The 23435-nt window shown below is 35.0% G+C and overlaps 1 protein-coding gene across 5 annotated transcripts in view; it reads left to right on the top strand.

The window, feature by feature from the left end:
- si:dkeyp-23e4.3 overlaps nucleotides 1-23435 on the top strand; it is a 146054-nt gene that overhangs the window by 120286 nt on the left and 2333 nt on the right. For 2 of the 5 annotated variants that reach the window (XM_005161428.6, XM_689526.9), the window contains exons 8-13: nucleotides 3865-4063; nucleotides 4226-4439; nucleotides 10432-10546; nucleotides 12132-12353; nucleotides 13494-13711; nucleotides 20486-20659. In XM_005161428.6, coding sequence (XP_005161485.2) covers nucleotides 3865-4063; nucleotides 4226-4439; nucleotides 10432-10546; nucleotides 12132-12353; nucleotides 13494-13711; nucleotides 20486-20659 — 1142 coding nt within the window. Of the gene's footprint in view, nucleotides 1-3864; nucleotides 4064-4225; nucleotides 4855-10431; nucleotides 10547-12131; nucleotides 12400-13418; nucleotides 15539-18615; nucleotides 20660-23435 lie in introns of those variants that run through there. The other 3 variants (XR_012396838.1, XR_012396837.1, XR_012396836.1) reach the window with 3 other exon arrangements.

Genomic DNA, 23435 nt, shown 5'->3' with positions numbered 1-23435 from the left:
TTATCTGCACGATGCCTTCTGCTAAGTCCATTTATCAAAGGGGTGCTATTCTGCTATAACTACATCTCTCAGTAGCATGGTGGTAGCGTAGCTACTTTCTAAATCAAATAGCTTATCAGTAGCAAAGCTATTTTTTTAGTCAAGTAGCGCTGTAGCGTCCACACAAGCTACATTTATCCAACAGAGGATCAATAAGTGAGAACACCAGCATTCACAGAGCTGTGAGAATGGTGTCTATTGGATGAAAATAAAGCCATATGATGGTGAAAGGGATGATTTTTCTTCAACGTGTTTTTCGGTGGTCAACAACAAACTTTTTGGTGTGTTACTGCCAATTCTCCCTCTGGTCTGTCTGAAATTCTGAAATTTTCTTAATGGAAAGATGACAGAAGGAGAGGAGGTCTATACAGTGTATATATATATATATATATATATATATATATATATATATATATATATATATATATATATGGGCGAAGCAGTGGCGCAATAGGTAGTGCAAGAAGGTCGCTGGTTCAAGCCTCGGCTCAGTTGGTGTTTCTGTGTGGGGTTTGCATGTTCTCCCTGCATTCGCGTAGGTTTCCTCCGGGTGGTCAGGTTTCCCCCACAGTCCAAAAACATGTGGTACAGGTGAATTGGGTAGGCTAAATTGTCCGTAGTGTATGAGTGTGCGTGTGAATGTGTGTGTGAATGTTTCCCAGAGATGGGTTGCGGCTGGAAGGGCATCCGCTGCGTAAAAATGTGCTGGATAAGTTGGCTGTTCATTCCGCTGTGGTGACCCCGGATTGATAAAGGGACCAAGCTGACAAGAAAATGAATGAATGATCAGTGTTATGATATATATGATATAAATATATAGTTTATTCTAGAAAAGGCTAAAGTATACTATGCTAATTGCTATTAGTTCATGATAGTTTCTAATGATACTATGTAGTGTAATTTATCAATGAAAAGTTGTAAATATATATAAAATATAATGCTCATTTCCAAATATTTCCCTTCACTATAAATTACTATAGCATTTTAAATGTGTAACACCTGGTTTTATTGCATTTTTTGTTTTGTTGTTATATACTATAAATTGTTTCTGTTTGGTACAGCATATTAATAGCAGTAAACAACTGAACTAAACAAGTATCCCTCATGTGTTTCATTGACAGTTTTATTGATCACTAAGATTTGATTCATTTGGATTTAAGCTGCTTTGATTTAAAAATGAAAATGGCAGAAATGGCTTAGATGTATTTTTTGATCGCAAATGCCACAAAAATCATCCTGCACCACTAACTAAAATTTAGATTTTGTAACAACAGTAAACTATTTTTTGTAATAAGGTCTGGTTTTGTGGTGGCTGTACTTAAAAATAAATTAATATAATCTTAATTCAAGTGATGAAAGATTTTGAAATCCTAATAGCAAACAGAGCTACTGTAAAGTTACACCTGCTTGGTATAAATGCTTAAAAAATGATTTAGTTAAAAATATTAATTAAGCAATTAAAAGTATTTAAAGTAATCAGATGTAATCAGTTACTTTACTTTTATAAAGTAATTAAAAAGGTACACTGCTTATTACATTTTAAATAGGGTAAAATGTTTTTGCTATTAAATTTCCAAAGTAACCTCCCCAATACTGGGTATAAGATGATTAGGGTTAAAAAATTGTATTTGTTATGTATTAAAACAAGTTTAAAACGGCAATTCGTGACTTTTTAATTTATTGGCTAATCCATATGAAATTGCATCTCATTTGTACAATTTAGTATGATTTTCTTGTTCCCCAATGATGGTTGGGTTTAGGTGCAGGGTTGGGTGCCACGTCTCTTTTTTAAAATAGTACATTTTGTATCACTGAACTTGTACGAATTCGCACTAATTAGCTACTAAATCGAATAAATACTTACGTTTTCTCATGAGATCAGGTTGGAATACCCATATTTAAGTAATTTGAGAGAGTACGAAGTTACCTCAGTTATCTGACTTGTAGTACTTCCTGGATATAGGCGGAGTTAAAAAAGTTATTATGGTAAACTCTGGGTGCACTCACACTATGCTATACGAACCGTGGCCAGGCATATTTCCCGGTTCGGTTGAGATGTGTGAGTGCTCTGAATCGGGCTCAGGCGTGGCTCATTTGGCCGGTCATGGCCTGGTTGGTTAGCTTGGAGTTTGGTGCCGTGCGCTTGCCTTGTAGTGTTTGCAAATTATTAATTTATTAATAACTCTAACTGTTCAATGAATGCAAACTGCCATAGTTTATTAAAGACACAAACCCCTCATTGCATGTCTGCTGCACCTTCAGAAAACCTCCTAATACCTGCAGCATGAGGAATTTTATGATAATTTATAAGCGTCAAAAGTGGTGGATCTTTTCTGAGAAGTGTTTGACTGCGTGTCACGGCATCTCAAATGACTAGAAATAATATGAAATTGTATACCTAAAGCAATTTCCACTGTGCTGAGTGAGAGTGCTTCTCTTCTTGTTAAACTGAACAGTCGCATCATCAATGATGTAAGCGTGTACAGGTTTGGTACGTAAAAATGCAAAGAGTGCAGACCGAGGGGGAGAGGAGAGGGGATTTTCTTCACATTATCATGGGTATTTTACATTGGATGCAATCTAAAATGCTATTTCACAAAATTATGGGTAGTCTCCTAATAATTTTTTTTTTAAAAAGTTGAAAAAATAAGTAAAAAAATAAAATAAAATAAAAAATGTGCATGTGTTGTTGTGGGTGTATTTGCAAAGATCAAATTTATATGTATATGTGAGTGTGTATAGGTGTGTTTGCATGCTGCGAGTTTATATGTTCATATGTTCATGTTAATGTGGGTGTTTATGTGAGAATTGAGTATATATTTGCAGTTAAAGTCAGAATTATTAGCCCCCCTTTGATTTTATTTTTATTGTTTAAATATTTCCCAAACGATGTTTAACAAAGCAAGAGAATTTTGATAAAAAAATGTTCTTCAAGAGAAAGTCTTATTTGTTGTATTTAGACTACAATTAAAGCAGTTTTTCATTTTTAAACAACCATTTTAAAGACAAAATTATTAGCCCATTTAAGCTATTTTTTTTCCGGTAGTCTAAAGAAAAAAAAAAACAGAATTATACAATACCTTTTTGCCTAATTACCCTAACCTGCCTAGTTACCCTAATTACCCTAGTTCAGCCTTTAAATGTCACTTTAAGCTGAATAGAAGCGTCTTGAAAAATATCTAGTCAAATATTATTTACTGTCATCATGGCAAACATTAAAGAAATCAATTATTAGTAATGAGTTATCAAAACAATTATGTTTAGAAATGTGTTGAGAAAATCTTCTCTTCGTTAAACAGAAATTGGGGAAAAATAAACAGGGGGGCTAATAATTCTGACTTCAACTGTATATGCAAGTGTGCACAGGTATGTTTGCATCCAGCAAGATTATATGTATGCGTGTGTATGTGTGTCTATGCATGCGTCAAGTTTATATGTATATGCAAAAGTTTCGTATATGTTGTTTTGAACATCTAATAGTATAGGTGTATATGTGAGCATTTTATAGGTGTATATGCACGTGTTTTATGAGTGTATTGATAAGCAAAGTTTAATTTAAATCCTACACGGCGCCTCATAACATGACCACATTGAAATGGTTGTTAGGAGTGTAAACATTACAATTTTGCCTGACTAGTGGACACTTTAACTATTGTGCCAGTGATTTCATGTTTTGCAAAAATGTAGCCTAGAGAGACCAAATCCATATTCTTAATGGAATTCATTAAACGAATGGCTGTTACTGGCTGAATTTCTATTCATGCGTAGTATAACTGATTACTTTAGATCGCCTTTTGCTTACACATATTTTGTCAAATCTGACAGGTTGGGCTCTTTCGAAAGTCTGGGGTCAAGTCCCGCATTCAGAATTTAAGGGACATGGTGGAAGCTGACCCAGATGGCGTGTCCTTTGAAAATCAGTCTGCTTTTGATGTGGCAGACATGGTGAAGCAATATTTCAGAGACCTGCCTGAACCCATCTTTTCCAGCAAACTGTGCGAAAGCTTCCTGCACATCTACCAATGTAAGCCCAGCTTAAGTCCAAACAAATGAAAAGATCTGACTCAAAGACCTACTGTATTTACGCAGAGAGTAACAAGCTGTCAAACCTGATGGTTAAAACACAAACTTTGGCATCTGTTTCAAATATATCCCTCAGCATTTAATGCCCTCGCTTTTTCTTCAGACTTTCCCAAAGATCAACAGTTTGTGGGGGTCCAAGCAGCCATCTACCTCCTGCCTGATGAGAACAGGGAGGCTCTTCAAAGCCTTCTGCTCTTCCTCCAAGAGGTGGTCGCCTGCGTGAAGGAAAACCAAATGACCCCTACCAACATCGCTGTGTGTTTGGCACCCTCCCTGTTCCATCTCAACTCTTTTAAAAGAGACAGAACCAGCATGAGGTGGGTGTAAGCCAGGATTGTCCAATACCTGGTCCTGGAGAGCTACTATCCTGCAGAGATTAGCTCTGACCCTAATTAATCGCAGCTGATCTAATTAATCAAGAGCTGTATCTGAAAGCCTCCCCTATACTCTCATTCACTATTCCTTACACCAGTCCACTTGAAGGAGTGAATGAAAATGACTGACTCAGCTTCTGAAATCACATACTTCCATAATAGAGTACGTTAAAAACATTTTGCGAGCCGAGTAGTATGTCAGAATTCATAGGATTCAAAAAACAGTATGTGAGAAGTACCCGGATGACCTACTACTTCTGGCGAGACTCTGAAGTGTGCATCCAATAGATGCTACGCTATCCCATTATGTCATGCGAGAGAGTTCCTGAATGGGAGTGAAGCGACGCAACTGACGAAAGTAGGTCACGTTATAATGACTAAATGGCGGATGTAGTACATCCAAGTTCCATTCATAGTAACAACATTCATATATAGAACTATATAGAACATACTTTTCTTATAGTCATGTAGTAAATTCAAATTCAAATGTAGTGCTTACTTAGGAGTAGGTGATTTCAGGATGCAGCCTGAGTGAATTCGAAGACCAGAAGAGATGTTGTTTTTGTTTGTGCTGATTGATAACATTTATGTAAATGGATATAATTTGAAACATATTAGTCAGACTCTGCGATAGGTATTTAACACTTAGTGAGCTGTCTATTAGTAATTAAGCAAATTATTTTGATTTCTGTCATGAATACAAACGTTACTTTAATGAAATAATTATTTATTTACCTGACTTCAGTGTATCATTACAACCCTAATTTACATGGGTTGTACTGTCATTATAGAGATTTGTTGAGTGCAACTCTACTACAGTTTTGGACACCAATATATATATATATATATATATTACTTACAGTATGTGTATTTTCTTGCTAATGTGTGTACATAGGTCACACACTCATTGTGAGATGGATTCTGTGCACTTCATAACATCCACTGTGATTTTAGAAACCAATACAAACCAGACATGACCACTAGTTGACATTCAATTTCCAAATTTTTATTAGTGACCATACAAGTTTGCCCCCTATTTCTGTGAAATATGAACCAAGTTTTTTCATACTTGACAATATTTGTAAATAGACATCAGATTCTGAAGTAATATGAGCAGTTTGGTGGTATTTGAATTGAATTTAACTTTAACTTTTAACTTTAAGATATTTTTACAATTGGATTGCTGTAGCAAAGTAATGCTTTGATAAGTAATTCTAAGTAATGCTTAGAAACTAGAAATGATCAGGTTTCAAACCATATTTTGTACTGATTGCTTTATTTTTAAATTATAATATTATGGTTTAAAAATGTAACAACAAATGGTCCCACGGGTTGAAGGGTGATAGTAATTGAATTTTGAACTCTTCTTGCAAAACAAAAAACTAGGAACAGTTACAAAATATGTGTTCAGAAGCCTTTTTAGGGATATTTAGTTTGTCATGATTAGGATTTAATTGCAATATAGTGAATTAAACTTAAGTGCCTCGCTATCAGGAGCATAAAAGTTACCATAAAAGTGCATTGGTGCCCATACATTTGCACTAGAAATCCAATAAGCATATCCTTGTAACTTTCTAAATATATCAGACCTGTCATCTTTCACAATAAAGATTACATCAATTCCCATCGAAAAGCCAAAAGCTTTTTTTTTGTCCACCCTGTTTTGTACGCTATAATCGTTTTTTGTGAGAGCAGCTTATGTAACAGCGCAGTTCCACATCTGGCTTTAATTTTACAGATAACCAAGATATTGTATCTGTAATACATTTCAGCTGGTTAATGAAATGCTGGACGAGTGACAGAGAAAATTTGAGGACAAGAACCAGCGAAAAGATGTATTTCTCCAGGAAATTGGGATTAATATTTCCAAATCTGGTCCCTTCAAACTTTATTTTTGCGAAGATGAAGACTGATGAATGTTCCACAACATGTTATCTAATACTCTTGGCTCCGGAGTATAGGGATGCTATAGACCCTTTTTCCTCTGGAGTGTCTTGAGGGTGAAAAGGAAAGTGATACAGTTACGTCACAGGGTAAATGCATAAGAGGCTGACTTGAAGGCATTTTGAAGAAACTCCCTCGATTTCTGCAAAAGCCAGCTGCCGGAGAGCCAACAAGCTCTCTTTGCTCTCCCGCTGAGCTCTGGATTCGGTGTTATGCACTGGCACTGCAGATAACTTTTAAGGTTAATTTCAATGTACCGCTATAAGAAGCACTAAAAAAAAAAAAAAAAAAAACGGCTAAATGTGTTGTAAAATGAAATGTAGGCTTTGTTACAGCAACCCAATCTTTAGTATAACTCCAGCCTATACACTATAAACGTTTACTGTGATCTACTCAGCTCTTTTGGTGAAACATTTTTAGGCTTTGATTTTGAATGTTGTGAAAAATTCTGAATTATACTTAAAGCATTAAGCAAATTTCTAAAGAAATTGAGTAGATTTGAGTCGATCGTCATAAATAAAATGTAGTAAATACAATCAAAAGTCTTTAACCATTGTAATAGTTATTCTAAATCTGAGATGGCCAAATTAGGGCTCAGTTTGCCATTGGTAATCTTTGATTTGGCCCTACCATCCCATCTGAGAAAGGAGGAAGACTATTGGGGAAGTTTGTGGAATGCCTTTAACAGAGATTGTCTTTTGTAATTTAACATAACCTTTTTTAACCATTCAGTTTCTATTTGTGCCCTCACAAGGGTGCCCCCTATTTCTGTGTATGTTTTGTATTATATAAACAATATTTTTTTCAAACTTTTGAACATTTTTGTAAAGTAGACACCAAATTCTGAGGTATTTTGAGCAGTTTGGTGGTATTTGACTTGAATTTAGCTTCTAAAAGATATTTTTACGAGTGAATTGCTGTAGCAAAGTAATGCTTTACAACTACAAATACAATCAAAAGTCTTTAACCGATGTAATAGTTATTCTAAGTCTGAGATGGCCAAATTAAGGCTTAGCTGGCCATTGAAAACCTTTGATTTGGCGCACCGTCTCATCTGAGAAGGGAGGGAGAATATTGGGGAAGTTTGGGGAATGCCTTTAACAGAGATTGTCTTTTCTAATTTTACATAACCTTTTTTAACCATTCAGTTTCCATTTATCACCATACAAGGTTGTCCCCTTTTTCTGTGTTTGTTTTGTATAATATAAACCATGTTTTTTCATACTTTTGACCATTTTTGTAAAGTAGACACCAAATTCTGAGGTAGTTTGAGCAGTTTGGTGGTATTTGACTTGAATTAAGCTTCTAAAATATATTTTCATAAGTGGATTGCTGTAGCAAAGTAATGCTTTACAACTACAAATACAATCAAAAGTCTTTAACTGATGCAATAGTTATTCTAAATCTGAGATGACCAAATTTGGGCTCAGTTGGCCATTAATCACATTTGATTTGGCCCCTCTGTCTTATCTGAGAAAGGAGGAAGAATAATGAGAAAGATTGGGGAATGCCTTAACAGAGATTGTATTTTCTAATATACATAATCTTTTATTTGTTGAATTGTTGAGCTACAAAAAAGCAAACTAGGGCCTCTAGATCATTTAAATATCATGAATGAATCAGTTTTTTTAAAAGGTAAATACTGTCACTTGACAAAAAAGGGATATAGCAGAAGACATTGGTGAGAAAATAATAAAATCTAAATATATTAATATTTCGTATACCAAATTTAAAGTTGACATTTAAAAAAAAAAAATTATAAATTTGCTTTCAATAATTGTTCGGCTGCAGTACCAGACATGACCACCAGCTGACATTCAGTTTCCATATGTGACCATACAAGGGTGCCCTCTATTTCTGTGTATGTTTTGTAGAATATATAGCAATTTTATTTATACTTTTGACAATATTTTTACAGTAGACATCAGATTTTGAAGTAGTATGGGCATTTTGGTGGTATTTGACTTGAATTTAGCTTCTAAAAGATTTACAAGTGGATTGCTGTAGCAAAGTAATGCTTTACAATTATGTGTATCCTTGTTGCAAATTAGTAATTAACAATTTTTCAGTAGTTTTTATCGAAAATCAATCACCAGATATGGAAACTAGAAATGTTCAGGTTTTAAACGATGGTTTTCTATATTATTATAGTTTAAAAACATAATCACAAATGGTCCCACAGGTAGAAGGGTGACAGTTAATGAATTTTGAACTCTTACTCTTCTTATATAACAAAAAAACTAAAAACAGCGACAAATTATGTGTTCAGAAGACTTTTCAGCTATATTTAGTTTGTCATGATTAGATTAGATTATATTTAATTGTGATATAGTAAAGCAAACGTAAGTGTCCCAATATCAGGACAATGGAAGTTAACATTTTACTGTATTTATTTACCATATTCTTCACATTTTACACTGGTTCAAAACTACAACTGACTACAGTTACACTATTAGATGAAATCAACTGAATTAAAGGACATTAAATGTGTCAAAATCTCAGCAGAGGATCATTAAACAACTCCACAAACAGCATTACCAGCTTACTAAAACAGATAGTAGATCATAGTAAACGTTTTTGCAGTGTAGCCAAAAAATAAAATAGATATACAGATATATTTATAAGGCAACAAGTTATTTAAGTAATACTCCAAAAATTGCATTTGTTGTTTGTTCACTTATTTAAAATGAGCTGAAACAACTTTGAGCTGGGACATCTCAGTTGTTTTATGTTCAGTCCACTTAAATTTGTAAAAGCTAATAAGTTAACTTAATTCCTTCATGTTGTCCCAACACAAATTGATTGTGTGGAACCAGGCACTTTTTTTACAATGTAATTTAGGTTTGTACCAAAAAAAAAACATGAAGGACATGACTATTCCCATTTGTTAGTTATGTTAGTATAAGTAGTATAAGTAAACTTAAAAAAAAAAAAACAAGTAAACCAAGGGGTTTACTTTTTACAACCCCCCCCCCCCCAAAAAAAAAAACTTATATGTTATTCAGAGATTTTAATAAAGTTAATAAAACTATCGAAAAACTATCAATAATTTTACATTATTGTTATTATTTTTGAGATTCTGCAAGGGTTTCTAAATGTAAATACAGATGCAAAAAAAACCAAAAACATGACTACAGTTGAAATCAGAATCATTAAACCGCTTTTGAAATTTTTCTCAAATGATGTTTAACATTGCAAGAACATTTTCACAATGTGCCTGCTAAAATTTTTCTTCTGGGGAAACTGTTATCTGTTTTATTTCAGCTAGAATAAAAGCAGTTTTAATTTTTTTAAACCATTTTAGGGTCAAAATTATTAGCCCCTTTGAGCTATATTTTTTGATTGTCGACAACAAACCATCATTATACAATAACTTGCCTAATTAAACTAACCTGCAATAACCTAAATAACCTAGTTAAGCCTTTAAATGTCACTTTAAGCTGTATAGAAGTATCTTGAAAAATATAGTCAAATATTATTTACTGTCATCATGGCAAAGATAAAATAAATCAGTTATTAAATGAGTTATTAAAACTATTATGTTTATAAATGTGTTGAAAAAATCTTCTCTCCGTTAAACAGAAATTAGGGGGAAAAATAAACAGGGGGACTAATAATTCAGGGGTTTTAATAATTCTGACTTCCACTGTATATACAATAAAAGTTCATGTGTATTAATTTCTATGTTGAATTAAATACAGACTTTGATTTCCTATAACTAAGATATAGTCCTTTATACAGTAATTTACTGTAATCGTGCTGCCTGCCTTAATTTCACAATAATGTTTTGAATACGACATATTACTGTGAATTTCACGGTTAAATCCTGTGAAGTAAGACTAATGTCATTTACTGTGAGAAATTACAGTAACTTGTGAAATTCTGGGAATTTTTCAGTGTATAAATTGGAGAAAGGGTTAGACATTTGAATGAATTCAACGTTGTGTGCATAATGTCTCAAATTTGTACCATTTTCTGCTTTTGAACACAGGTCTAGACAACGGAAATACAGCCTGGGAAGGCCAGACCAGAGGGATCTAAGTGAGAATCTGGCTGCAACACAGGGACTGTCACATATGGTTACTGAATGCTCTCGCCTTTTCCAGGTACATATTACTAATACTAATTAGTACTAATATCCATGATCATCACATATGCATGCAATCTAAATGTGCTGTAGACCTCTGATGAACAATATATTTTCCCTCATTCCAGGTGTTATAATGCGAAAAAAGAAAAGGAAAAAAAAAAAACATTCCAATCCAGGGGTTTTAAAAAGGGTAATAGGAAAGTCTACAAATGGCTGTAAAAATGAACATCCCAGCTTAATAAATTAATTTGTCATCTTGGACCACAAGTTTAAACCTCAATTCTGAAATTGCACTGGTATATCATGGGCATTAGCTAAAATGCATTGTATGGGTCAAAATGATTGACTTCGTTTGTTTCTAATTTGTACATCTTCAAAGGCAATTTATTTTTATTTTATTTATTTATTTATTTATTTATTTTGTCCTCAGATTCCAAATATATACCCGTGAAACATACACGTATGCATCTGGAAAGTATTCATATCGCTTCATTTTTCCCACTTTTTTTATGTTACAGGCTTATTTCAAAATGGATTAAATTCATTTATTTCTTCAAAATGCTACACACAATACCCCATAATGACAATGTGAAAAAAAGATTTTTTGAAACTGTTGCAAATTTATTAAAATGAAAAAACCTGAAAAATCACATGTAAATAAGTATATAAGTAATAACGAGTTCACCTGTGGTAAATTCAGTTGATTGGACATGATTTGAAAAGGCATACACCTGTCTATATAAGGTCCTAGGGTTAACAGTGCATGTCAAAGCACAAATCAAGCAAGAAGACAAAGGAATTGTCTGTATATCTCTGAGACAGGATTGTCTCAAGGCACAAGGCTGGGGAAGGTACAAAAAAAAATTCAATTTCTGCAGTCATGATAGAGGGAAAGATGAATGCAGCTTTGTACAGAGACATCCTAAATGGAAACCTCCTTCAGAGTACTCTTGAACTCAGACTGGGGCGACGGTTCATCTTCCAGCAGGACAATGACCCAAAGCAAACCGCCAAATATCAATAGATATATAGCTTCACAACAACTCAGTGAATGTTCTTCAGTGGCCCAGCCAGAGCCCAAACCTAAACCCTATTGAACATTTCTGGAGAGATCTGAAAATGGCTGTACACCATTGCTTCCCATCCAACCTGATAGAGCTTGAGAGGTACTGCAAAGAGGAATGGGCAAAAATTCTCAAAGACATGTGTGCCAAGCTTGTGGCACCATATTCAAAAAGACTTGAAGCTGTAATTGCTGCTGAATTTCAAAAAATCTGTTTTCACATTGTCATTATGGAGTATTGTGTATAGAATTTTTAGGAAATAAATGACTTTAATCCATTTTGGAATGAGGCTGTAATATTTTAAAAAAAATTTGGAAAAGGTGAAGCACTATGAATACTTTCCGGATGCACTGTAGTGCATTAAATTTAAACATTAATAAGAAGTTGTTAATTGGACACTAAATATATAATATGAAATAACAATCCAAAATGATGATGTTAGAAATAATATTGCATTTACAATACAACTTAACAAACGAAATTATATGTATATTGCATATATGAAACATATAACAATCGTACATGTCCTCAATACAGATACCGAAATACTGGGAAACCCATGGAGCAGGCAGCTTTACGGAAGATTCACAGCAAAACGATGCAGTCCTGAGTTCTGTATCCCACTCTGGAGAAAATGAACTTCCAGACCGAGCCAGGCTATTTCTACTTACTCAAAAACTCCTGAGAGAGGCCAGAGATAAGTCTAAAGGCTGGACATCCTGTTTAAGCTCGGACCATGTGGATGTGGCAGTTAAAAAGGTTTGTTTTATTTCCTAACATCAAAACTTTAGAAACCCAGAGCACTGTAGTTGTGGCCTAGTAGTACACAACACAATGTAAATGGAAATCAGCGACAACATAGAAGAATTTTAATCAGTTTTATTAGTTATAAGACTAATTTATCTATAGTTATTTTATTAGTTATAGTTATTTATTTTAGAAAAAAATAAGTGTAAGTGGAAAAACTGAGCATTTCACTAGCAAGAAATCAGTTCAACAGAGCATCTGCAGCACAAGAATGAGATATAAGGCATCTCATTATTCACTTTCACTTTTGCTCTCGTGGATAGGGAAACCTTGTATGCACAGACATCAATTAGCCTATAAACAATTAATTTAGTTTGTTAAGCGCAAAGATTTGTTTCAAAACTATTTCTAAATTCAGTTGTAATTTCCAGCAAACAAATAAATGAACAATAATAACAAAGTGTGTTCAAAAAACTGAGTTATATCCTAATACACATGCTGTGCCCCATATGGTCTGAAACCTGACAGGTGGGCAAATCTAAGCTTGTTTTTAATAAAAAAATATATATAAATATGGATTTAATAAATAATACTGCTAATAATGATAACATTATACAAAAGCAAGTTGAATGAACTGAAAAAGCCTCCTGAGATGAAGAAGAATTCAAGGCAGTGGTTTTTTAAATTTATGTAGGCTAGAAAAGAATGTTTTTTGTAATATTTTAATCCTTTCTATTTATATCCTATATATCCTTAATATTTTAATTATTTTTCATATGTAAAGATATTTGCTTATTGCTCTACATCTTGAGTGTGTTAAGCAGTGTGTAAGCGAGGCACATTCTGCGCTGGACTTTAGACCAGCTTTGTTCTGGTCTAAAGAACAGACTATTACAGTTTCTCAAAATAGCAACATGCCAAAACACGCCTGCTTTTTAAGACCAGAACCACACGCGTATTTATATCAAATGTGCTGTCAAAACGATGAAGATGTTTTTAATTTGCTGGGGTTTTTTCTATTTGCATGTTTTTTTCTCAAGTTGCAGCGTGTTAAGCTCTCTTGGCTTTTTAAAAAAGGGAATAAATATTATCTGCATAAATGATGACGTCATGCCAAAGATGTTTGACTTGGCTGTGATGTCATTGCTAAAGGTGGATGATGGCTACCCTCTGCGGCTGTGGAGAGGAACAACTGAAGTGGACGCTCCGCAGCAGGAGGTTTTCCAGCGCATTTTAAGAGAACAGAGTCAGTGGCAAAGAGACCTGACGCACAGCGAAGTGGTGGAGACTCTGGATAAGGATGTGGAGGTGTATCATTATACACTGCAGGCTGCTGGAGCCAGACCACCACTGCAGCATGTGCTGTTAAGGTAAAGAAATACACTTTATACCAGCCATTAACACTGCATTAGTGTATAGGATAAGTGTTTAGCGCTTTATTAAAGTCTGCATGAATTGGAAGTGGGTGGTGCGGTGGCTCAGTGGTTAGCACTGTCATCTCAACTCATTCAAACTCATTCGAATGAGTTTGCATGTTCTTCCTGTGTTGAATTGAATTGAATATGACGTAGTTCCGGAAACGTTCTACTTCTCTGTTATATCCGTCTGACTTTACAGTCAGTTTCTTTTGACCGCCCCCTGTTGTTTTAATGAATATCACAACAGCGAACGCAGCAAGTATAAAAGCCTTGTCCATTTCATGAGGTGCATGCACAGTCAGCGGAGGTGCACAATGCACCGCCAGGCGAAAGTATAAATCCAGCTTAACAGCTGATTTCGCGGCCCACATAAAGACAGAAATTACCTTTTGGGGTGATTTATACCTTATAAATACAGTATGTGACACATTTAACACCATTTGGAGGTGTCTATATTGCTGAGCAACATATGTAAAACAATGTGAAGACTTGTGCACCTTTGCTTCTCTCCATTGGCAGAATCATTTTTCTTCACAAAATGTATGTAGTGTTTGCAGCAAACATGCCAGCATGTGTTAAAAATACTGTGTAAGATGAGTATAAGCACTGATTATACATGTTAAATACTTGTATGAAGCTGTATGTGTCAGAAGTTAGAATGAGTAACATATTATAAAGTTATTATCCTATCATGACAATGTATGTAAACACTTACACTGTAGTTCCTTTGCATAAGTTGCATCTATACTTTGCTGACATAGACCTGTAACATCTCTGTTGACATGAGCTAGCGGGCTGAGAGCCAAGAATCGCAATACCCCTTAGACTAGAAAACCTATTCAAAAATGGTCAAGAGTTTAAAAAGAGACACCTAGGGGTGTGTCAAAAAACTTGAATAAAGATTTTGGAAACACACAGAAACTTTAGAAGGAGCAGGAGAGACTTTGGAAAGAGAGAACCAGAGATAGGAAGTGTCCAGGAGAGACTTCAGAATGCTCTGGGGTCTGCTCTGCTCTTTCTCGGCTTTATTATGGAGAATAAAGTCTATTTTCTGATATTCAAAACCTCCTGTCTGATAATTTCTAATTGATAAGAAGTCGAATTCACGACAAGAGATGCTGGATTAAGATCGTCTAGGGCAGGGGTTTTGAAACTAAGGAGGGTGCGAGACATTGAGGCGTGCACTCGTTATGATGACGATTTTTATGCGTTCACTAGAGGGAATTTGATTAAAGTCAGGTCCACAGCTAACTATCAGGCACCTGTAGATTTAATGCGCTCCAGTAAAATATACACACATAAAATGGAGCGGGGGCTTTTTAAAATGACTGACGATAAATAAATAAAAGTCGAACAAGTGAGCGTCAGACAAAAAAGTGCCACTCTGAATCAAATAAGCAGGATGCCCTTCTGGATCTTTCACTTTGAAGACACTACTGACTATGTTTACATGGACATCAGTTATTTGCCTTATTAAGAGTGCATATAATAAGGGTGTTACCTGAAGTGCTTTTCAAATGTTGCGTCACCAGGCTATTCACTTTTACTATTCAAATCCAATTTGGGGTGTTTTATTCTTAATTTTTTTTTTTTTTTACTGCGGTTCGTTTTAAGTTTCACTTTCAGTCATGAACATATCATTCGCGCTCCCATGACACACTGGGGTAATAGATGCCAATATAAAGTAAGGACTGGTGGAAGAGAGTTGTTTTAATAGAAAGCTGAATGGAAAGGAAAAAAAAAACCTTTGCATTTTGTGATGTAAGTGTGAGTATATGTGTGCGCGCGCGACCTTAACTGACAGCCGTTTAAGCTTGTCACAAAATGCAGCGAAAAGCTCTACATGACGGTAATAGTTTGATTACAGTGTTTATCTCAATAACACCACTAATATTTGTATACTCCACGTCTTAATTCCATTTCAGTTTAGTTCAGTTATGACTTTAGTCGGATTAAGGTAATCAAAAAACGCTGTTTATAGTACATGGTGACTCTTAATCAAAGTATTGTCCTAATCGTACTAAAGTATTGTTGCCCATGTGAACCATTGAATTTAAATTACTGAAACAAAGACCTGGGGCCTCATTTACGAAGACTTGCGTGGAAATCTTACTAAAACATTGCGTACGCACAAAGCTGTAAATGTGCATACGCAGAAAAAATTTCAGATGTATGAAACACTGCGTACGCCGAATCTCACGCATATTCTTTTGTACATCTGAATGAACGTGAAACTGAGCGCAACATGCACGAGCACAAAACCCCTCCCTGACTCCTCCCCCGTATGAATATGCTAATGACTATGCTAATGGAAAAACCCAACGAAAAAGCAATGGCAAAAGCAAGCAAAAAGAGAAACTTTGAACAGAATGTGAATTGGAGGTGCTTTCAGAGGTAGACCGGAGAAAAGCGATGTTATTTGCAAGTTTGTTCTCCGGAATTAACAATAAAAGAAATAAATAGAGCGGGAGAGTTTAGCTGATGCGGTTAACACAGTTGGGTCTGAACATCGCACTGAGTGCATTGAAAAAAGAAATATTGTGGTTTATATCTGTAAAATGTTACAGGATGAATAACAGTCACAGTGGCGCTACTCGTAAGACCCATGTGTTCAGGAATTGATACGTTCGAGCATGAACTCGGCTCGAATCCAGCGTCTGATGAACTCTTTCTTGTTTTTTCCCCCGCTACATATCAGATTTTGTCAACTATTTATCACGAGAAAGACAAGTAGGAATCATTAATAAGTTCATATCAATAAGCATCATATTTTATTTGCACATTTATTGAATGGAAATGTTTCTGATTCACGCATGCAAATTCATCTTCAGATAGGTATGTAAGATTTCCATACCATACAGTTGACCAGCTAAACATTAAAGCACAATTTGCAGCGGTCGCCTGTTTTCCCAATGTAATCTGAGCGATCTACTGCACGCACATTGCTATAAAGACACTATCTGAAGATGAATTTGCATGCGTGAATCAGAAACATTTCCATTCAATAAATGTGCAAATAAAATATGATGCACAAACTTATTGATGATTCCTACTAGTCTTTCTCGTGATAAATAGTAGGCAAAATCTGATATGTAGCGGGGGAAAAAAGAAGAAAGAGTTCATCAGACGCTGGATTCGAGCCGAGTTCATGCTCGAACGTGTCAAAATATGTTCACATGTGTCTTACGAGCGCGCCACTGAGTCTGTTCAGGGTGCAGCAACATTTTACAGATATAATAATATTGAATGGAAATGTTACTGATTCACGCATGCAAATTCATCTTCAGATAGTGTCTTTATAGCAATGTGCGTGCGGTAGATTGCTCAGATTACATTGGGAAAACAGGCGACCGCTGCAAATTGTGCTTTAATGTTTAGCTGGTCAACTGTATGGTATGGAAACCTTATATACCTGCTGAACCCGCCTCATACAACTGCCATTGCAAGGCTCAGACACTTTGTAGAGAGCAATTTAACACAACTGCCTCTAGGAGTCGCCAATGGAAATATAACAGACACACACAAATAATGTGCGTACGCCTGCCAGAAAGCTGCCGTGAAGTTGCGCACATTCCCACGTTCAGTTCATTGTTAGTAAATCCAAACGTGAGCGATTCTGAGCGTGAAACCTGGCGTACGCAAAGTTTTTGTGCGTACGCAGCGTTGATACATGAGGCCCCAGGACAGTGATAAAAACGGCTAACTAAAAAGGTTATTTTGCATCTGAAGTCATCCAACATGATTTGATGTCCAAATAAGACTGATTTTACAGGATTAGTTCAACCAAAACTTTGAATTAACTCATCATTTTTCACTCTCTCATGTGGTTTTAAACCTTTATGGGTTTCATTCATTTTTTGAACACAAATCAAACTATGTTTGAAAAATTCTAGTTGCTGTTACCAATTGACTACATAAGCTGAATCAACACAATTCTTGAGTTTTTTGGGGGGCACAGCTTATTTGTTTTATGATTAATCTACCTAAATTTGTAAAAACAATTAGGTTAACTTAATCGATTTACGTTTCCTATATTTAATCCCTTAAAACAGCGGTTCCCAAACTGGGGTGCGCAGTCTGACCAGGGGTGCGCGAGAGAATGTTTGAAATGGTGGAAAAATTTACCTTTTATTATTTTCATGCATCTATCTTGGGTAAACTTCATGTGTCATATTTTTGAGAGAAGAAACTCACTGAGAATGAAAAAAATCTCACTCATCTCTTGGTTTCACATCTGCGTCACAATAGCCCCACCATTTCCCATTAGGTGCTAAGTGAAAGTACATTTATAATTTTTTTTTTTTTTTGCTTACTATATTCATCAAAATGGACACCAGGTTAAAAACTGGCACTTCAAAGAAGTCAAATGACAGTAGGGATGAACCATTTACATCGGCCTCTTTCTATGGAGATGTGCAGCGGTCTTAAATATATGGACTAGGAGGATAACGAACGAGGTGAAGAAAGGCAGGCGGGAACAGAGAAATCCAGCAGAGATGTACTGATGAAGAGAATTAGGCCTCCGCTAGAGTGAAAAAATGTCAAATACGAAACGAAAATATAGCAACAGTTACATTGGTTTTGAGTTTACATGAATTGGAGATGCAGAAAATACAAATCCGCAGTGTGTAGTCTGTGGGGAGGTATTAGCTAATAGCAGTCTTAAGCCTTCATATATGGTCCAGCACTTATAAAACAAAACACAGCCACTTACAGTACAAGACATGCCTGTATGTTTTTTTCAAGGAAAATTGGAGGAACTGCAGAAGAAGAAAAACAAAAGCACAAAGGAGCAGTAGAAATTTAGTAGAAACCAGATGAACTTTTGTTGGTCCTTAAAGACGCTGTGAAAATAGTCAACTTCATTAAAGCTCTTTCCCTAAATTCACATATTTTATTATTTTAACCACGTATACAGAATATATGTGTATTTAGTTATTGTAGTTAAAAATCTGGAGTTTAATCAGAGAAAGGGGTGCTTGACAGGTGTCAAATATTAGAAAGGGGTGCACACAGCAAAAAGTTTGGAAACCACTGTCTTACAACATAAAGAGAGTTGTGTGGAAAAGAGCATTTTTTACAGTGCATTGTTGTGTGAACAATCCCTTTAAGATACACATTTAAACAAATTAATATCAAATTAAGTTTCAATGTTGAATTTTGATCACTACATAAACGTAATTTATAAACATATTATACACATTTAATCTTATGATGATTCAATAACAGATGTGGAAATTAGAAACTGGGGGCTTTTCTTAAATAAAGGCCAAATGTTTAAAAAAATATCATAATAATAATAATAATAATAATAATAATCATAAATGACTGTTATAATAGAACGCCCAAAAGCTTGTTCTGGGTGTTACAGAGCAATAAACTACTAAAGCCATGAAACAGGAAGATGCCCATAGAATGAATTGAGAGCAAGAGTGTTTTTCTCGAAACTCAAAGGTGTTTCATTTTCGCAGAATCCCTCGTATTAACATGGGACAAATTATAGTTTTGACATCTATATTAGCTTGCCCGAAGGATAATAGGTGAACATTTCAGCAGAAAATTAAGACTTACCATAAGCTTCATCCCCAAATTAATTTTCCAGCAACAAATTAGTGGAGTAAAAAATAAATCTCTTGACAACGGCACCTCATGGCATGCACATCATTGCATGCAGAATCCAGAAAAAATGTTTGTGATTGTGATTGAAAGTTGATGATTGTAACATTAAAATAAAATAACCATAAATGTTAGTTTATTTAGAAATTTAAATAAAGTGTATTTGCTACATTATTTTATTTAAGAAGCAATAGATATCTTAAAATCGAATACTTTTGGCTTTAATAAATAACTACTTATTTTTGAACATGTCTTATCATTTTTGAAAAAAGTCTACCATAATATCTTTTAGAAATAAATTTTATAAGCAACTGTTTGAATCAAGACCAAGAATGCAGATTCTCCCATTTTATAAGCATAATCGTGAATGAATTGATTTTTAGCAATGGTTCAACAACAACAGAAAAAAGAAATAATTTAATTAGAGGTACAGGGTACATATTGAACTTTTTAAAATCCTCTTCGTATACAAAAACCCATTTCTGAAAAAAACATTTTTATGGAGTCCATGATTCAGTTCACCGTTTGCTTTGTTTCTAAACGAATCAGTTTTGAACAAAACATTTGAACCAGTCAAAAAATGACTCATTAAAATGTTCCACCAGCCCATATTGAAATTATGCGAGCTATTTTTGCTCTACGCAGAACTAAACCAGCATTCCACTGTATTTTTGCATCATGTTTGATGTATTGAATAGGTTCAACAACAATTAAATGTTCATGTGTGTTTTTCATAGTTGTAAACCAGCCAAAAGTCTTTGTTGTACTGGATTTAACAATATTTCAACAACAACAACAAAATAAATAATTTTAGGAGAGGTACATATTTAACATTTTGCTCTTGAACTTATCAGAATAGTTTTTGCTCTACACAGAACTAAACCAGCATTCCACTCTATTTTTGAAAGCTGTTTGATGCATTGAATAGCTTTAACAACAATCAAACATTATCTGACAGACTTTAACACTTGCATTTTTCATAGTTGTAAACCGACAAAAGGCTAGCTTTTTGTCAGAATTTTTTACAGTCAAACTATTAGCCAAATTTGAGTTTGACGCCCCTGCCTTACAGGATCTTTAAATGAAAACTTTTCTATCCTTCTCTTGCAGGACATGGCAGTCGGACAGTTCCACCGGGCCCATGTTTGTGTCGTCTACTTCTGTCCAACACACCGCTGTGGCTGTGAGAGGAGTCCAGGCACAAGTTTTCTGCAGCTTCTTTTTAATCGAACTGCTGGGGTCAAAAAAGTCACGAGTCACACACCTCTGCCGGACAGACACAAGGTGTGTATCTCAAAGAATAGCAAGAACAGAGGCCAGAAGTGAGGACATATTGGAGAAAAAGAGCTTCAGGCTTTTATGTTTTTTTGTTTGTTTGTTTTTTTACCTATTATGTATTATAGCAAGCCAGGCACGTGCACACATAGGGCTCAACCTGTGCAGTGCACATGCCCTTTTTAGTCTTGGATAGAAAGTGCCCTTCCAAAATGAGCTGAAGTGCCCTAGCGATGCAGCCAATCAGATTCGAGAACCGGACAGAACTGTTGTGTATATATATATATATATATATATATATATATATATATATATATGTATGTATGTATGTATGTATGTATATTAGGGCTGCTCGATTATGGGAAAAATCATAATCACGATTATTTTGGTCATAATTGTGATCACGATTATTCAAAACGATTATCAGTTGAAGTCAAAATTACTCGTCCTCCATGTGAATTTATTTTTATATATAAATATTTCCCAAATTATGTTTAACAGAGGGTTTTTTCACAGTATTTCCTATAATATTTTTTTTTTCTTCTGGAGAAAGGCTTATTTGTTTTGTTTCAGCTAGAATAAAAGCAGGTTTGAATATTTTTAAACCTATTTTAATAGCTCGATATTATTAGCCCCTTTAAGCAATATATGTTCGATTTTCTGCAGAAGAAACTACTGTTATACAATGACTTGTCTATTTACCCTAATTAAGCCTTTGAATGTCACTTTGAGCAGAATACTAGTATCTTAAAAAACATCTTGTAAAATATAATGTACTGTCATCATAGCAAAGATAAAAGAAATCAGTTACTAGAAATGAGTTATTAAATCTTTTATGTTTAAACTGTGCTTTAATGTATTTTTGATTTTATTATTGATTAATGATAAAACAGTCGGCAGCAGCAGGAATACGGCACGCTCACTTTAAGAATAGTGCGGCTCAGATAAGGTTTTTCTTTTTCGTGTCTTTTGATTCTCAACTTGTTTGTTTATTAAACAAATGAGGGTTAATATGAATAATCACTAAACACTGCGCTCTGACACAAGTGTGCATGTATTTCACCATAAAGCGCTCACATTAAGATCGCGTTAGATGTGTGTGTGCTCTGCTGTCCGAGGCTTAGCGCGGCGCGCGTGCAAACACACACACGCTACATGTCCGAGGCTAAGCACGGCGCATACACACACACACACAACAGCACGTGCTCTTTTGCGCTTTAAAAAATATGAATGATGCGCATCCCGTGCTGCAAAAGTTACATTACAGCACATGCTTTTAGTCATTTTCACGTGGAACTGAGCTTTGCAGAGGCAAAGAGTTTTCACACGTGTACAACTGGAAAGGGGGCGGTACGTGATGGAATAATCGTTTATCTCGATTAATGGCTTTTCATAATCGTTACAAGCCGAAATCGAAATCGGATTTTCGATTAATTGCACAGCCCTAATATATATATATATATATATATATTAATATAATATCCACTGCTGTATAGATATCCGTTATGTTACAAACATGCACTGTTTTAAAAATGTTTTAAACTTGTAAAACTCATTCTTGATCACATTTGATGATGACTGATGATCACAGAGAGCTGAACAGATCTGTTATTCCCAGTTGCTTTGTGCACGCCCTGTCTTGTTGATATGATTAAAGGCGTTACTACAGAGACGAATTAATATGGTGGGCGGGGAAACCGCACTCCAACATCAAGTTGTGGTCGGCCTCAAAATGAAAGGGATTTGGATCCTATTTTAACTTCAGGAAATAAAAAAAAAAGATACTTATTGTTTTAATATCACCCCAATATGACTGTGGACACACTATACCTACACACAGTTCTGTCCAAACAGCTTTAAAAAGATGATTTTCATCATAGGTGCCCTTTAAAGCTGCACGCTAAAATTCCTCTGTTCTAATATAGCTGCTTGCATTCAACATGATACGTGAATCTCAAATAAAATCAACAGCAGATGCTAAAAATGAGAGTTTATTGGAGAAAGAGTTGCTTTGGCTCAAAGATTTAGTTTATCTTACAATCAATTTGTTCCCTGCAAGCCACTGCTGGTCTGCAAGAGCCCCTACAGATTCATATTTTAGGGCCGAATCAATGAAACACGGGGCTGTAATACAGAAAACCGTTGTCATCGAAAATTGAGATGTGTTCTCAGGGATGTGTTGTGACAGCACAAACATGCGGCACAATCATTGAGACAAACTGTAATACCTCCACCGGCTAAGACTTGTCTAGCTGGCACATTTGAGAGTGCAGGAAAATGGAGACAATATTTTTTTTTCTTCCTTCAGACTGTAACATGTATTTGTCCTGTCAAAGAAAGTAAACTGCCTTTTTCTGTATATTGATTGGTCAGTTGGGGACATGAATCTGTGTTTTCAATTAGGGAAGAAGCCTTTTACAATGCGACTATCTGGGCTTAGAAATATGTGACAATTTTAAGCAGTACATCTCTTTCTGTTTTTTCTCCAAAATGCACTGGGCTTTTTGAGTAGACTGGCAGTTTGTGGAATAGTTTACTTCACTACGATACACTCAAAAAATTAACTTCAGTTTCAGTTTCCTTTATTTTTGTTGTTCAAAACATCACAATGAAATTGTAATGCAGAACGAAATTACGTTGCACCAGATCCAACGAGAACATAACAAATAAATAACATAATAAACATAACATGAACATAACATAATAAATCAGATTTTATAATTTAAGATATAACCCAATTTTAAAAAATCTCTAAAGAGAATAACTTAAATACCTATTTCACCAT

The sequence above is a fragment of the Danio rerio genome, chromosome 21 (genome assembly GCF_049306965.1).
Source record: "Danio rerio strain Tuebingen ecotype United States chromosome 21, GRCz12tu, whole genome shotgun sequence".
Lineage (NCBI taxonomy): Eukaryota > Metazoa > Chordata > Actinopteri > Cypriniformes > Danionidae > Danio > Danio rerio.
This window is presented reverse-complemented; position numbering and strand designations above follow the sequence as displayed.